The sequence below is a fragment of the Hemicordylus capensis genome, chromosome 10 (genome assembly GCF_027244095.1).
Source record: "Hemicordylus capensis ecotype Gifberg chromosome 10, rHemCap1.1.pri, whole genome shotgun sequence".
Lineage (NCBI taxonomy): Eukaryota > Metazoa > Chordata > Lepidosauria > Squamata > Cordylidae > Hemicordylus > Hemicordylus capensis.
Window position 1 is genome coordinate 808,879 of NC_069666.1, and position 16,161 is coordinate 825,039.

The 16,161-nt window shown below is 52.7% G+C and overlaps 1 protein-coding gene across 4 annotated transcripts in view; it reads right to left on the reverse strand.

Annotated features, from left to right (window-relative positions):
• Positions 1-9,599: 9,599 nt before the first annotated feature.
• Positions 9,600-16,161, reverse strand: part of ADAMTS7 (ADAM metallopeptidase with thrombospondin type 1 motif 7) — a 48,097-nt gene continuing 41,535 nt past the window's right edge. For all 4 annotated transcript variants that reach the window (XM_053271690.1, XM_053271691.1, XM_053271693.1 and 1 more), the window contains one exon: positions 9,600-11,369. In XM_053271690.1, coding sequence (XP_053127665.1) covers positions 11,194-11,369 — 176 coding nt within the window. In that variant the 3' untranslated portion in view covers positions 9,600-11,193. The remainder of the gene's footprint in view (positions 11,370-16,161) is intronic.

The window sequence follows — 16,161 nt, forward strand, 5'->3', positions numbered from 1 at the left end:
CAACTTTGCAGTCTTGTGTTTCTGGGACCTGACTCTGTGGTAGAGCATCTGCTTTGCACGCAGAAGGCCCCAGGTGAGATCCCAGGCAGCATCTTCAGGGAAGGTGGGGAAAGACTCCTGCTTGAAACTTTGGAGAGCTGCCGCCGGTCAGTGGAGACAATACCGAGCTAGATGGGATCAGTGGTCTTACTCAGTTTAAGGCTGCTTCCTATGGTGTCTGTCTTGTCTGCCTGATTGATTGATTGGTTGATTAAGTGCCATCAAGTCAGTGTCGACTCTTAGCAACCACATAGATAGAATCTCTCCAGGATGATCGGTCTTCAACTTGACCTTGAAGGTCTCTCAGTGGTGCCTTCATGGCTGTCATAATCGAGTCCATCCACCTTGCTGATGGTTGTCCTCTTCTTCTCTTTCCTTCAACTTTCCCCAGCATTATGGACTTCTCAAGGGAGCTGGGTTTTCACATAATATGTCCGAAGTAGGATAGTTTGAGCCTGGTCATTTGTGCCTCGAGTGGAAATTCTGGATTGATTTGTTCTATGATCCATTTGTTTATCCTGGCTGTCCATGGTCTCCTCAAAAGTCTTCTCCAGCACCAAAGTTTACAAGCGTCAATGCTTTTTCTATCTTGCTTCTTCAGAGTCCATCTTTCACATCCATAGAGTGTCACGGGGAAAAACATTGTCCGAATGATTATAATCTTTGTAGGTATAGACACATCACGGCATCTAAATATCCTTCCCAAGGCCTTTTTTGCAACCCAACCTCTGTGCCTAGCTGCAACTAATACCCAGTGATTGGTGGTAGTTAAGCCACTTTTTATGTAGCTTAATTGGAATTACAATTACTTTATGAAAAGTAGTTCAAACGCTATCATTTTTTGTAGGAAAATACTGTAGTTTACTAACAGTGGTGGGGGAGACCTTGCATAAATTTCCATGGCGGGGGCGGGGGGGGGACATACATAAATAATCAATTATTTATTACCATGTTGACAACTCTGTATAAATACGAAATCATTCACTAAGAAGAATAGAAGATGCCTGCAGTTGCCAGCAGAGGGAGTGACAGTCCTACCCTCTGTTTCCTTCTTAAAGCGAGTTGGTCGTCCTTTGGTTTTGTGTAAAGTGTTATTTGCAGGCCTTTGGCTACAAGACACAGGACTTGAGAGGTGAGGAAAGAGAGTTTTTTTTAAAATGTATACATTTTCAAATGGGCAAAGAAGAGTTATTTTTTAAGTAGCTGAAGCTGCTTCAAATTTCTTGCAAAAGTAGCTTCTTGCTTCTACTAAAATATAGTTAACCTTGCTTTTTAGGAAGGCTGTGGTTCGTGCTGATCCGTGGAAACGCCAGTGGCCACCTCTCTCTGTGGCTGCAGTTGCCCTGTGATGAGTCGGTCCTGTTTCTCCCTATTGCTGGGGGGTGGGGAGGTGGCATGAATTCTAGTGGTGGCTTCTCCAAGCTCTGCAGTCCTTGTGACGGTATCAGGGCTGAGAAGCAACACGACCCTCAAGAGACGAATTATCTGCAAGACAGGGGACAAGACTGGAGCAGTCTTTTGCTAACAACAGGGGTGTTCCCACTCCCATTCCTTCAGAATGGCACAGGGTCTGCAGCAGAAGTGATCACAACTGGCTTGCTGCGGGCAGAGCCTTCCCCTGACCCGTGGATTGTGTGGCACATCGCACAAATGGTCTCTTCTGTGGAAGAATTACAGGGAGAGGGGGTTGCATTTCCTTGTGAAGATCAGTCCTATAAACTCACACCCCAAGAATGTTTCTGTTTAGGAGTCCTGGCTTCAGCCCAGCTGCCATCTCCCCTTTCAAGGTGCAAAGGTGGTTCCTCCCCTTAAGCGACACCTAGTAGACTCTTTCCTTCCGGTGTCTGCCTGGGAGGCCGAGTGCTTCTCCCCTCAGCCGTGGAAGGCCTCCCGTGGCCATGTGGGAGTGAGTGTGTGTATGCGTGCATGTGTGCAGCACGGAGGAGGCAGGCCAGGCCCAGATGTGGCGGGCATGTGATATTCCCTGGGGCTTGAGAACCTGGTTGGGGCGGGGCAGTTCTTGTGCTACACTCTTGTTGGAAATGGAAAGCAAACCTCTGCTGGGATTTTCAAGGATTTGTGTCGCCACCTTCCCTGAAGCCAGCCTTGGAGGCACGCAAGGAGCCTTGGGGGGAGAGAAGACAAAGAGGCAGCCCTGTGCAGACTGTGCAAAAGAGGCACTGCACAAGGTCTCTGGGCGTGAGGACAGCCTGCATTCACACTCACTCACTCTCCCGGTTCCCGCCCTCCCCCAACCCCCCCCCGGGCTTTCTTTCACACCCTCTTGCTAAATGTGCTGGTGTGTCAGCACCCTCCTGGCCCAGTGAAAAACGGCAGCTGGCACGATGGGTGCAGGGAGGCCATGTTTGCCACAAGGGGCCCAGGGCGGTGGGGGGGGGTGACTTGGTGGGAGACGCGGTCCAACAACATCTGGGGACCCACAATGGAGCACCCCTGCCCCGAGGGTGCTGCTGCTGCTGGGCACGTCTGTACACTTGGCCTCCCCTCTCCTCCCCTGTCAGCAGTAGCTGGGCCCAAGACTGTCCTAAGAGCAGAAACCCTCCTTTTCAGCACCACCAAGACTTGGGCAGATGTGCACACCAACTGGAAACATCTGCTGAATACGTCCCCATCGTGTGTGGACGCCCTGTGGCCAACGGGAGAGACGAGCAGGTGCCTCCATCCTCAACCACGGGGGCGAGGGGCGTTCTTATTTTTTAGTGGCTAGAGTTGCTGGGCAAGACATGGTGAGGAGAGCTGGTCTTGTGACCCTTAGCTAAGCAGGGTCTGCCCTGGCTGCATATGGAAGGGAGACTAGAAGTGTGGGCCCTGGGAGAGATTCCCCTCTTAGGGGATGATGGAGCCACTCTGGGAAGAGCAGAAGGGGTCCAAGAGGGCTGAGAGAGACTCCTGCCTGCAACCCGGGAGAAGCTGCCACTGCCAGTCTGGGTAGACAACACTGAGCTAGATGGACTAAGGCTCTGACTCGCCATATGGCAGCCCCCTATGCTCCTAATTGCCATCATGGGCCATGCCTCTAGAGCATGCTTTTCCTAGGAGCAGTGTTCGGTCTTTAACGTTGAGGTCTTTAGAGGAAAACCGGGGTGCTTTTTCTCTCTCCCTTGGAACCTTTTCGTGTATCAGGACCAGTCTAGGACCATTAGCGGGTGGTCCTAATGAGCCGGGGCGGGGGGGGGGGGACCAAAGCGGGAGGAGGAGCCTGCCACGGGGCTTCCTGGAACCAGCTTGGTTGGGGGGCTTCTCTCTCTCTCTCTCTCTCTCTCTCACACACACACACACACACACACACATACTCATCATGTTGGTGAACAGAATATATATTTGCATCAGGGCTCCATGTGGAAGTGACTGCGGGTTCATAAGGCTGGCTGGAGTGAGCCAACCAAAAAAAGTGTGTGGAAGCTTTTAATGTTTTCAAGCATCAGCGACTGAACAAACCTCTGAGTGGTCAATTTCCAGTTCTGCATTTTATCTGTTGAGGTGGTGCTTGGAAGCTTCAAACTGTTTTGAGGGTCAAACAGCTGATATTTTCAGTTCCAATCTTCTTTGTTAACGAAAGAAAAGAATTAGGCAAAATGGATATTCTTGAAATAAGTTGCTGTACTTTAGCAGAAAGAAAACAATTCAAAGTGTATTGGCGATTTGATATGAAACATTCCCTGCCTAGTCAAAAGAGGGTGTCATTGACCAGGTCTGTGTGCAGAACACAACTTTATTTCAGGACATAAAACCATGAGTCACCCGACCTCTGCATTCAAATGAGTTCATCCTGTGCCTAAAAAAGGAACAAAAATAAAAACAAGGAAGAGCTCGTAATGCCCCAAGTGCATCATGTCTGCCTTTGTAGGCTGCAAAATACACAATCCAGTCTGAAAACAGACATTGGTATCAGTCCACCGTTTTTGTGGGGGGAGGTGGTCTGTGGGAGGCATTTTTTCCATTGTCTAAAGCAATCTTAAATAATTAAAATGTAGAATGCAAATAAATTTGGACAGAGGAAAATGGCATTTATCTAAAGTGGCAAGAACTGACCAAAACTCAATCTACTGCACTCCTCCATCTCTAGCGATGGCCAGCCAAATGTCTAAGCCAACTGAGGAGGCAGGCAGGATGGAGACAGCCTTGATCTCTCCTGTCTCAAGCACCTCGTAAGCACACACAGGATCCTCCCCCGCCCACCCCCGCCTTCTTCCCTGGCTAAGAGCTGCTTTTAGGCCCAATTCTCCTCTGCACATTCATCCCGTCTTTTTAAAAAGCTGCAGGTCGAAGAGCCATTTTTGTCCTGGGGGCTTTTCCAGGGGAGCTTAGACAAGCAGCTGGCACAGGGGTTTGGGCAAGAGCAGTGTCTGCAGGGTTTGGGCCAGGGACCTCCACTGGGACCCTCCTCCGGGCTATGGTTTCAGGACTGGGAGGGCCTCCACTCTCAAAGCAGTCTGGCACTTTCTCAGGCAGCTTCGCGAGATGACTAGAACAGCTACATGTAGGCAGCTTTGGTTTTGTCTGGCCGCTTATCAGCAGGATAGAAGTGGGGGGAGTTTTGCTTTGCCTCCATGAAGAAGGGCCAACAGGTTGTTACTTGGCCATCCACAGGCGGCTGGCTTGTTTTGATGTCGGCAACTGGTTGCGAGGGAGGAGGACCCTCCTCCAGGGGGCAGGGGTGCACAAATGCACAAGGGTGGGGGGCACGCCCCTCCAGTTGTGGCTTCTGTTTTCACCGAGGTCTGATTCCAACAGCTGGACACATCAGCTTTGGAGCTCAGCTGCCTCCCAGAAGAGCGAACATCTGCTAGATCCGTTGCCAAGTTGGTTCTGGGAAATGTCCACTTGGGAATGATACACTACGGGGGAGGTACCGAGCAGGGCTGGAAGATGGGTGGGCTGCAGCAACACAGCCAGGCACTGCCCTCAGGGCTTCTGCTCCCATTTGAGTGGGGCTGGCGCAAGGGCTGCTCCCCTGACTCTTGGAATGGGGGCAGGCAGATAAAGGGTCCCATTTTTGACCATCCCAGTTGGAACACCCCTGTGACCTTGTGTTCAGAAGCAAAGTCATCCTCAGGATAAGTGGCGGCCCATACCCAGAATCACAGCCCAAGAAAATAATGACTTTCCATTTCCCCAGTTCTGACCAGTATCAAATGTCCTTCACTCTAAGAGTAAGGATGAAAAAAAAAGGTAAAGTGTGCCGTCAAGTCGATTTCAACTCCTGGCGCCCACAGAGCCCGGTGGTTTTTCTTTGGTAGAATACAGGAGGGGCTTACCTTTGCCTCTTCCTGTGCAGTATGAGATGATGATGCCTTTCAGCATCTTCCTATATCGCTGCTGCCCGATATAGTACCAGCGGGGATTAAAACCGGCAACCTTCTGCTTGTTAGCCAAGCATTTCCCTGCTGCGCCACTGAAGGTGACTGCAATATTTACCAAACAAAGGGAGCTGGGAATTGAGTGGCTGAAGCAGGTCGCATGAAAGTGGTCCACTGCAAAGCTATGCCTAGAGACGGCTTCAGGGTGTCACAGTGGGACAGTTTTGCATCCATAGTAGTTAAGAAAAGGCCTCCTTCTTCGTGAAGCCCGTTGCCTATTAAAGTCATCTGGGGAGGTCCAGTTGTGGTTGCCACTGGCTCGGTCGGGGCAACTCGGAACCAGGCCTTTTCTAGGGTTGCCCTGGGGACTTTGGAACGCACTTCCTAGTGGAATTACCCCCACCCCCCACCACCTTATTTGGATGACCTGAAGACATACCTGTATAGTCAGGCTTTTAGTTTATCATTTTGTTTTAAGTTTTAGAATTTTTAATCTGTAACTTAAACTGTTTTGTGTTTGTGTTTTTAAATTGTGAAGTGCCTTAGGGACTTGTGTATGGGGTGGTATACAAATGTGTCAAATAAATACGTATTTCAGTGTTGTGTGGAGTTTGAGCGATCTGTACAGAGCCCTGATTCTAAATCACCTTTTGTCAAAATCAACAGGGATGCCTCAAGTTAACATCTTTGGGTGTATTTTGTTGGTGGCAGCTGATGAAATTAACAAGCTATCAGTGGAGTACCCGAAATATCGGGAACCCTGGGCTGAAACTATCACCCTCTTAATCCAGTTCCTAGTGCTGCAACTGGTGCCTCTTTCTCCTAGAAGACCTGAAATCTGTTTATTTCCAGTTTTTCTGCAGCAAAAATGTTTCGTGTGGAAATCGCAGTCACAGTCTGTCTCACAGCAAAAAGAGGAACACGCGTGTGTGGAGGCCGAACTGGTTGGCCTTTGCTTCTCCCTCCCTCTGTTTCTTGGACACAATCACCTGCTCCCATTGCAAGAGGACTCAGCAGAGCAAAGGACTGGGAGGAAAGAAAATATTCCCTTCCACACCCACCCTGCAAAAGAAGCCGGTGAATGTTGTGGTCACAGCTTGCCTGAAGGGAGATGCTCAGAGATGCCGCTGGTGGGCATCAGGGTCTGTGCAAAAGTTTCCAAGTTAGCACACAAACGGCGGTGGATGTTGTAGTTGTGGTAGTTCATCTTTTGCTGTGTATTGTGGCTTTCCTGGTTGTTCTCTTATGGATTACTCCACTTACTTATGGGCTTTGTTCTCTTATGGGTTACTTATGGATTACTCCACTTTAAGTCTAACGTCTCATGGCAAAGCAGCACAGAAATAAAGCATGATGATACTCAACAACTCCAGAGGACGCTGGTGGGCCACAGATCGGTGCTTCTCCAGGAAGCCAGCTCAGAATCTGACTTCTGGCTCTTGAGCAAATCTCTGCTTGATGATGGTAATTCAGTCCTGCAGGTCTGGTTACTCTCTGTTTCTTGGACAAAATCACAGGCTGCTTGAAGCATCAATTTGAACAGCAAGCTGGTATTTTACATTTTAGAAAAGAGAAACACACCAGACCTTTGCTTCTTATACTGAGGCCAAGAAGAAGTGAGGAGAGCATAAGAGAGCTTCCTTGCTTCTGCTGCAAATGCTCCCTTCTGGAAAAAGCATTGCTGCTCCGCTCACCCACCCTCCTCCGTCCATCTTCCATCCCGCTGCCCCCTATCCCTGTTTACAAGCCCCAAATTGCTAGCAGAGCAAACAGGAGGAGGAGTCCAGGTAATATCAAGCTGTCTGGGGCCATTGCCCTTCTAGCGAGTTAGGCTCTTGGTCCCCGGGCTCAGTTCTCTCAGCACTGACCGGCAGCAGCTTTCCAAGGCTTGAGAAAGGGGTCTCTCCCAGCCCTACCTGGAGATGCAGCCAAGGACTGACGTGGCCGAGTTGGTCGTTTTGCTCTCCTTGAACCGGCAAAGTGGTGAATGTGTAGGATGGGGGAGAGCCTTGAGAAGCCCAGCATTAACATGTTGCCTTCCCTTTCTAGCAGAGTTTGTGCTACAAACTTAATAAGAACATGATGGGTTCTTCAGTTTTATTTTAGAGCCTTGTCAGTCACCATAGTGACCCGATATGACTCAGTGTTTACAGGAAACAAGATTTTTGGGAGGACAATCTCATGAGGATGCCGATGGTGCCACTTTTTCCAGCCACGTGCAAAGGAAGCCAAGCCAAGGAAGACCATCCACGGGGGAGTCCTTTGCTGGTCTGCCAGGTCTCGGGATTCTGCCTGAAGCGCTTTTAAGGGTTTTCGCTTTTTCCTCAGGTGCTCCAGGGAAAGGAATCAAGTCGCAGGGCGAAGGGGCAGCACCAGAGGGCAGGCTTGCTTCTGCTTGGCTTGAGGGCCTTGGCTGTTCTCTTCGCCACCCAGGCTCATCAGCCCCCCCCCAGCCCCCAATTGCCATCCTTGGCCCCTCCACCCGCCGTCTCTGCTTTTGAGCTTCAGCAGACCTGACAAACGACATTCTCTAGTGCAAAAGCTCAATGGCAATGAATGGGGAAGGGAGAGAGACCCAGCTTTGCATGCGGAAGGTCCCGGGCACAGATCCCAGCAACAGCCACTCCAGGTCGGCTGGAACGACCTCCATTAAAGCCCTGGAGAGCCGCTGCCAGTCAGAATAGACACGCCTTTACTAGATGGGCCACGGGTCTGACTCTTTCGAAGGCAGCTTCCTCCTGTGTCCCTACATTTTGGGGAAGGACCACAACTCAGTGGAAGAGCATCTGCTTTGCAGGCAGAAGGTCCCAGGTTCAATCCTGCTTTGCATGTGGAAGATCCCAGGTTCAGTTCTCACCGGGAACCCTGCAGTGCTGCTGCCAGTCAGTGCAGGATGTACTGAGCCAGATGGATCAAGGTCCGACTCAGCATACAGTAGCTGCCAAGTAGTGCTCCTGAGTAGTGTTCATGCATCTCAACAGATCTTGTGCCAAAAAATGTCCCAGCAGAGGATCGGGCCCAAGGTAACTGGGGAAAGGCTTCCTCTTTCCTTTTCTGAGTAAAGCCCGACATTCAGCTCGTGGCTGTGGATGTTTGCGTTGACATTTGTGAAGCTGTGTTCCATGGGTTCAGCTCCATAGATTTCAAAATGCCATTTTGAAATGGCACCTCCAGCATCTCATTTGAGAATTTGGGAAACTATCCATTTTGCAAGTCCTACAGACGATTTGGCTCAACATAACAAGAGGGTTGTTTTTCTTGCTTTCTGCCTTGTCTGTTTCACAACCATGAGCATGACGATTGGAAGAGGGTCAACTCAGTGCAGAAACTGAACTACCATTCTATGGACTCCAGCTGTCTAGGTTGGAATCTGGGCCTAGAACCCTCCGCAATGCATGGTGACTCTTGGGACAGAACCAGACAACCGAGGGCATTCTTCAGAGACAGGCATGGGATGCCCTCCAGGGTGGGCCGTCTCGGCAGCATTTGGCGGCAGCGGCTCAGGTGCTCTCGGTTTCCACCTGCGGAGCTGCTGCGGTCTGTGTGAGCCCGGCTGAATTCACACCCAGCTGCTCTCCGTGGGACCGACCACCGGTGGGCCTCAGGAATTCGCCTTTGCCAGTTAGCCACTTCTTCTTTCATTCCAGTCGGACGAAGCATTCTCCACGTTCATTGTTGTGACCGCTGGAAATGGTGTTTGCAAGGAGCAGCGGCTGCTCCACTTGGGCCAACTCGGGCTCCTTCCAGGCCTGAAACCCTGTGATGGTCTGGTTGCTGCCTGGCCTCCGAGGGCAGCTGTTAGCCAAAGCGCACGGGGAGAGATGCTCTTGGGTCCAGGAATCAGCAGCGATGGTAGGGCTGCATCTCGGGGCAGAACATCAGCTTGGCATGCAGGGAACTTGGAGAAACTGCTGCCAGTCTGTGAAGACAGTACTGAGCTAGAGAGACCAATGGTCTGACTCAGTAGATGGCAGCTTCCCATGTTCCTGTGAAGAGCAGGGATTCCCAGCCTTGGCCCTTGTGGCTCGGGATGATGGGAGTGGTAGTCCAGCTACATCTGGGGACCCCTAGAGAAGAGCATGGATGATGTGGAATTGCCAACAGCAGCTGCATTTCCCTTTAGGTGCTTCTTCTGTAGACAATAGCCTTGTTGTGATAGGCAGACTGCAGATTTAACCAAAGGAGATGAAGGTGGTTTTTTTGTTTTGTGTTTTGTTTTAAAAGGGGAAGGCACAACACTTACTTTTTAATAGCCATTTAATTTAACACACTTGAGAGCTACAGGCATTAAAAAAAAATAAATCAAAATTACAAAGATACTGCTCCATAGCATCTCCTTGGAAACGTTTTTTAAAATTCCCTTTCCCTCTATGATGAATTGCTGGGGAAGCTCCAGGGGGCAGAACCCATGGCTGAGCAGAAATGGGCAGACAAACAGAACCAAGCTGCCCATTTTGGATTAAATAAAAATATAGATTGCCCAGCTAGAGACAAAAGAAGAGTGTGGCTTGGCCTGGGCATCCCACTGGGGCACAACTTGCTGCTTTCATGGGGAAGGGTAGTTCTACTACACCCGCAACCCCCCACCCCCGAGGTTAACAGTAATTTTTACAAGATTTGGTAACTTCGAGACAGGCATATTGAGCCAAGAAGCTGCAAAATCTGCAGAACCTCACGGGGTTCCAGAACAGAAGGACCACAGCCTTGGTCTTTTAGGCCTCACGGCTTCTTTTGCAAGCCTGAAGAATAAATCCAGCCATCAAGTTCTGCTACACAGACTTTAGACCCCCCAGGTGGTGCAAGATCTGAGTCACACCCTAAAAACCACACTCCAAAGCACGGTTGTCTCGTCCCTGCACTGTTCATGTAGGGTTAGAAAGCAGAAGAACTATTTGAATATCCGAAGTGTTCCTGTCAATGTGGATATTAAGCCTGAATTACAAATACGGGGGATGCAGCCTCCGCAGTGAGCTGTTCCCAGACCACAGAGCTACAGGGGGAACTAGAAGTCTAATTCTCAGTCTGGTGCTTTTGCAGTTTTATGAAGCTGGCACGTTTGTGAAAAAGGAACACCCAACACGATTACAGACACGGAACCTGAAAAGGGATCTCACAGACAAGCCGGAGCAGTTTGTTTTGTTCCAGGCAGGTCTCAGCCAACCCCCGTTTCCTGCCTCTGCTTTGGGCTGCCGACTCTCCAGTTCTGCCGGGAGGGAAGTTTGGGCTCCCATGAACTGCCAGCTCCAAGCCTCCGGCGGCAACAACAAGGGGAACTGTCCTCAAAGCCACCAAATGGCCAAACTACACTGCGTGGAATGTTTGCTGATGTTTTATAATAGATATAAAAAATAACGGCTTCTTACAAAACGTGCCGTCCCTGTCAAGAGTCTGGTGCTGGCCCGCCAACACCGAGTGGAGCCTGGATATGTCAAACGATAGCACCAGAGAGGGGGGAGGAGGAGGAGGAGATGGCCTCCGGGGGGGGGGAGGACGGCTTTTCGGGTGCCAGGTGGCCACTCAGATGCTCGTGGGTGTGGTGGGGGTGGCCTTGCACGCGGCTCATGGCACCTTCCTCTGCTGTGAGGAGGCAGCGAGCATCTCCTGGGGAAGCCCCGAGTGCGGGTTTCACGGGAGGACTGAGGAGGAGCACCGTGGCCGTGAAACCTGCCAGTTCACCCTTCCGGCTGCCGTAAGAGCCCCACGCAAAGGCCCTGACTGGAGGAGGCCGGGCAGAAGCCGTGGCTGAGCCTCGCTGGCTGCAGATCATGGGGGTTCTCCGGGAGGGTCTCCAGCCCTCCCTCCTCCCAGGGGTCCTTCTTCGGAGCAGCAGCTTCTACCTCCGGGAGGCGCGCTCGTCCCCACGGCCCCGGGTGCCACCAGGGCTGTGGTGGTGGTGGTGGTGGCAGGTCCGGCAGCACTGGGCGCTGACCGTTGGGAGGTGGCACCTGCCCAGGAAGAGCAGCGTCTGGCAGAAGCCGAAGGAGAGCCGGTCCCGCTCACAGACGGAGCCTGCGGGAAGAACACACCCCTTTACTGCCCGGCACCCCGTGGCCATTCCTGCCCGTGAAGCGCATGGCCGGGACACACCGGCCAAGGGGTCACCTTTGCCTTCAGGCGAGAAGCAGACTCTGCTCTAGAGTCGGGGCTCCCAACCTGGGAGGCTCCCGGGTGTTGCTGGACGACAACTGCCCGCCTCCTTGGCCACAGGGGGGGACCTGAGATCAGAGGGCCCTGTGCCAGCGCTCTCCTCCTGTGGCATCCACACAGGCTGATCTCCCCCAAGCAACCTCCAGGTCTGCTACAGCCCCCCCTCCTCCGCCCCCTCCAACTGACCATCTGCCCCCAACAGCCATCTCTGCAGGGCACACAGTATGCACAAAAAGGACAGGGCCAGCCCATCACCACGACAGCCCATGAATGAACTGGGGGTGGGGTGGGGTGGGGGTCGCAGTGGGGGCTGGGGAAAGGAGTAGTCTGAGGAGGGAAGAAGCCCTCCCCACTCCCCTGAGGATGACCTCATCCCATTCCCTGGCAATGGGGTCACAGCTGAATTTGCAGGAGTGATGCTGGTCTGCCTCTAATCCTCCTTTTTAAAGTCCTAATTTAAACCCAGGGGGTGGGGATTCCCGGCTCTTGTTTCACTTGTAGGTCAGCTGCTAATCTCCTAGGAGAATCCCACCCACCCGCCGCCACCGTGGGGTATCCAGGCCAATATCTTGTCTGGAAACGTGGATCTGGCTGTGAGAGAGGGGCCTGTCGGCTCGTGGTGGGATCCTGCCCTCTGGGATGGATGAAGGTAACCCCCCGCCAGACGAAATGCAAGGGGCGCTTGATGCGTTCCAGGTGAGAGCAGAGCAGGCTGGCCCAGCCGGTGGGCTTGGCCTGGGTAATGTCCGGATCCGGGCCGTGACGCCAAGCACACCCACAGCAGGCATGCAAGCGAGGAGGCTGGTATTCGGATGCTAGTGCTCAGGATAGTGTCTCTGTGGAGAAAGAGCTGGATTTGGATAGGGGCAGCTTGGGGACGGATCCTGTCTCTGCCCAAACCTGCAGTGCACGCTGAAGGTCCCAGGCTCAGGCGCTGCAGCCAGAGGGGCACCGAGGTCATTTTGGAGCCTGGACCCAAAGGCCTTTGGAGGCCCTCACTGCCCCCCCACCCCGCACACAAGTCAAGCCTCATCTGCCTACACACACACACACACACACACACACACTGTGTACTTTTAACACGTGGCTTCTTGAGGGCACAAACTGCAACTGAACTCACAAGAGCGTAAGTATATAAAACAGGTATATTGATGCCAACAGGCATCAGCAGAAACATGTCCCCACGCAACTTAACATCTCCCCACCCCACAGATTTCTACCCCCCCCCCCCCGTCTCTAAAGCACCTGCCGCAGGTCACCCTCACACGTGGCCGCCTGGTGCAGGGCAGCACGACAACCACTCGCTCTGGGCCACCCCAGCACCCCCCAAGTGCACTTATGGGGCTGCTGAAAGCTCCATTATAACTTATTATGAGGAAAAACCTTAAAGACGCATAAACTTCAACAATTAACCAAAAATCAGCCCTCTGCCCAAATCCTTTGAAAACATTCAGGTAGCTTCCTTGCCCACCCTAGGAACTACCACCCACCACACTCCACTCTACGACACCCCTTTGCCCCCGACGTGAAGCTATACATTTGCTGCAATCCTCATTATTCTCTATGAGGAATTCAAAAATACTTTAACAATTCACCAATAATCAGAGGAGTGTCCAATTGCCTTGGGATTTTTTGGGTGGTAGGCACCCCTGTCTGTCTACCACCCACCCTGCTTTTGTGCCCCTAGGTGCTCCACAATAGGGGATATGGACTGGTTCGGGTCCCATTATACTCTATGAGAAAAATAATTAAAAATATTTCAAATATTCATAAAAAATCATAGGGGTGTCTGATTGCTTCAGGGTTTGCATGGTTGTTGGCACCCATGGGTGCTCCACAATAAGGAATAATGGCCTGGTTCGAGTCCCATTATATCCTATGAGGAAAGAAATAATTTTCAAAAATTCATTAAAAATCGTACGTGTCCGATTGCTTTGGGGTTTGGGTGACAGGTACCCCTGGGTGCCAGCTACCATCCTACCAATTTTTGGGCATCTGAAGTGGTCCGAACCGGTTCGGATCTGAACCAAACCAGGGGGTGGTTCGAACAAAACCAAAACCGAACCACCACCTCCTGGTTCGGACCTGGTTCAGATCCGAACCAAACCGGGCGAACCAGTTTTATGCACATCCCTACCTGGGGGCAGCGAGGAGGCTTGATGAGGCAGATCCAGGGGAGGCAGTTGTCAAAGGAACACAACACAAACACTGCAGCTGGCAAAGCGAAGGTTTGCAACAGGGACCGGAACAGATCACCAGCTGACAAGGTCAGCGAGAGCCCAGCGAGGAGCTCCCAGGGAGAGTCTCCCGCAGAGGCAGGTAAGACCCCCCTCCCGCTCCTGCCGCCCTGGGGTCTAGCCATCGTTGACAGCCAAGAGGCCGACCTCCAGTTAACCTTCCACTTTCTCAGGCCTGTCCTGGCAAAGGCAGAGGAGGGAGCTCCTCTAAGTGTGTGTGTAGGGGGGCTGGGCTGGTGGGAGGCGCGCTTGGCTCTGGTGGGCAGCTCCTTGCCAAGCTCCTCCCCGCCCCCCCTCCAGGAGAGCTGGCAGGCTCAGCAGCACGTCATGCCCTGGAGCCCCAGAGCAGGCTTCCCCGTGGGGGGTCCTCCTCTCTCTGCTTCCCTGGCTCCAGCAGCCCCCCAGAGCCCCCAGGCACTGCCCCCACCCAGCAGGCACACCGGCTTGCAGCCCAGCCCCTCCCAGCAGACACCCCCTCGCCAGGACGGTCCCTCTGGGAAACCCTCGCAGAACGGTTGATATAATATCAGGCCCCCCTCCCGGCATCAGCACTGCCAGGCTCAGCGGGCAAGGTTGAGAGGCCAGGGAGCCAAAGGGGGGATGTCCAGAGACCCTGCAGTGACTGGATCCCTTTGGGAAGCATGCAGTGGAGGGGCCTTCCTGGGGCGTCCCGCCCTTGCCTGGCCAGCAAAGTAGGTCCCTTCGGCCCCACTGGAAAGGACCTACTCTACTGGCCAGGATCGGGCAGGAGGCTCTCCCCAGGTCCTCAGCACCAGCCAGCTGGGTGGAGAGGAGAGCTGGCCTTGTGGGAGCAAGCATGACTTGTCCCCTTAACTCTGGGAAGAGCAGAAGGTTCCCAGTTCCCTCCCTGGCAGCATCGGAGAGAGACTCCTGCCTGCAACCTGGGAGAAGCCGCTGCCAGCCTGTGCAGACAATGCTGAGCTAGAGGGACCCAGGGTCTGACTCGGTAGATGGCAGCTGCCTCTGTCCCTAGAGTGCAGTAACTGGATGCCGGAGAAAAACAAACAAACTTCCTGGTGTGAGTCTGGTAAAAGCCAGAAAAGCTGAGCCAGGCAAGGCTGGCGTGGAAGAAGCCCCACTCTCTGGCATCTGTGGGAGTTCCTTCCCAACCCATAGCATCCCAAGGGAAGGCGAAGAGGTGGTTGTGGCCCATTCCGTGCCATTTCTGTTCTGAGAAAAAGGCCTCAAAACAGTGTGTGCCCCAGCCTAAGAGACACACAACAGATGCTGCACAACACATGCACAGCGCCATCCCTGCCTCCCAAGCTTGGGCTCTGGCTGATGCTCTCAGCGCATTAGACTAGTCCTCATTAAGGCAATGGCTGAGCAGACAGTCCATTTCCATATTTCTTGCTTATGCTGATAAATAGTAAAACTCCAGCGTTTGAGGAAATGCTTGTGGCTACAAAGCAAGCCGCATAATAAGTGGTTTGTGGGTTGGACATAAATAACCCCAAACAAAACAAGTTGTGTGTTCAGCTTTTTAAAACCAAGCCAAACAGCAAGGCTTTAGGAGCGGATGTTCCAGAGACACCAAAAGCACACAACTGGGGCTTTCAGAGCAGGCGGAGATTTCTCAAAGCAGAGGGGCCAGCCTGAAGGGCTGGTTTGCACATGGATGTTCATCATGCGCTGGCTTCAGCATCCAGTGACACAGTGGCATGTGGGGACGTGAATCCGCTTCAGAGAGATGCCCTTTGTCATCTTCTAGAGAGAGGAAAGCTTCTCCCCTTTCTGCACACCAGGCGGAAATGTCAAAACCCTGGTCGTCTCTCACTGTCGTCTCTTTCTCCCCTTGCAGAGGTGTTTTGCGTTTTGGGAGGTCTGTGGATGCTGCCATGACTGAATTACTGGCCAGGCTTACAACCCCCCAAACTCTTAATTCTAGACTCAAACAGCTTGTTGGCTTCCTTGGCTGTTTTTTATGAGTGTCACGGGTGGCTCTAGTGGTCTGCAGCGGTGACCCGTTGAAAGATTGACGCTGGCTCTGGGGCGGGAGTCGCTGGGCCAGTTTGTGACATGGGATTCCTCTGGCAACCCTGCCGAGTCTGTGCCTGGAGGGAACCATTCGCAGGGGAGAAAGCAAGAGGCTGGCCCCCAGCCCTCCATGGGCTATGCGCACAGATACAGGCAACTGGCACATGGAATCGACAGTGGAACTTCCTGGAGGGTCCAGCGGAGCAACGGTCTGCGTTAAGGGCCAGAGGATGCTCTGCAGAATCCCACGCGGCTTGGGAGGGGTCAAATCCCTCCTTGGCTCACATCGGAGAGGCTCAGCCTGATGCTCAGAAACCCGCCCAGTGAAGAAGCTCACAGCACCAAAGTCTGGCCTCATGCTTTGATATGGAGCAGCCTCTTGGGGGTGGGGGGAGATGCTTTGTCAGCTTTTGAAAGCA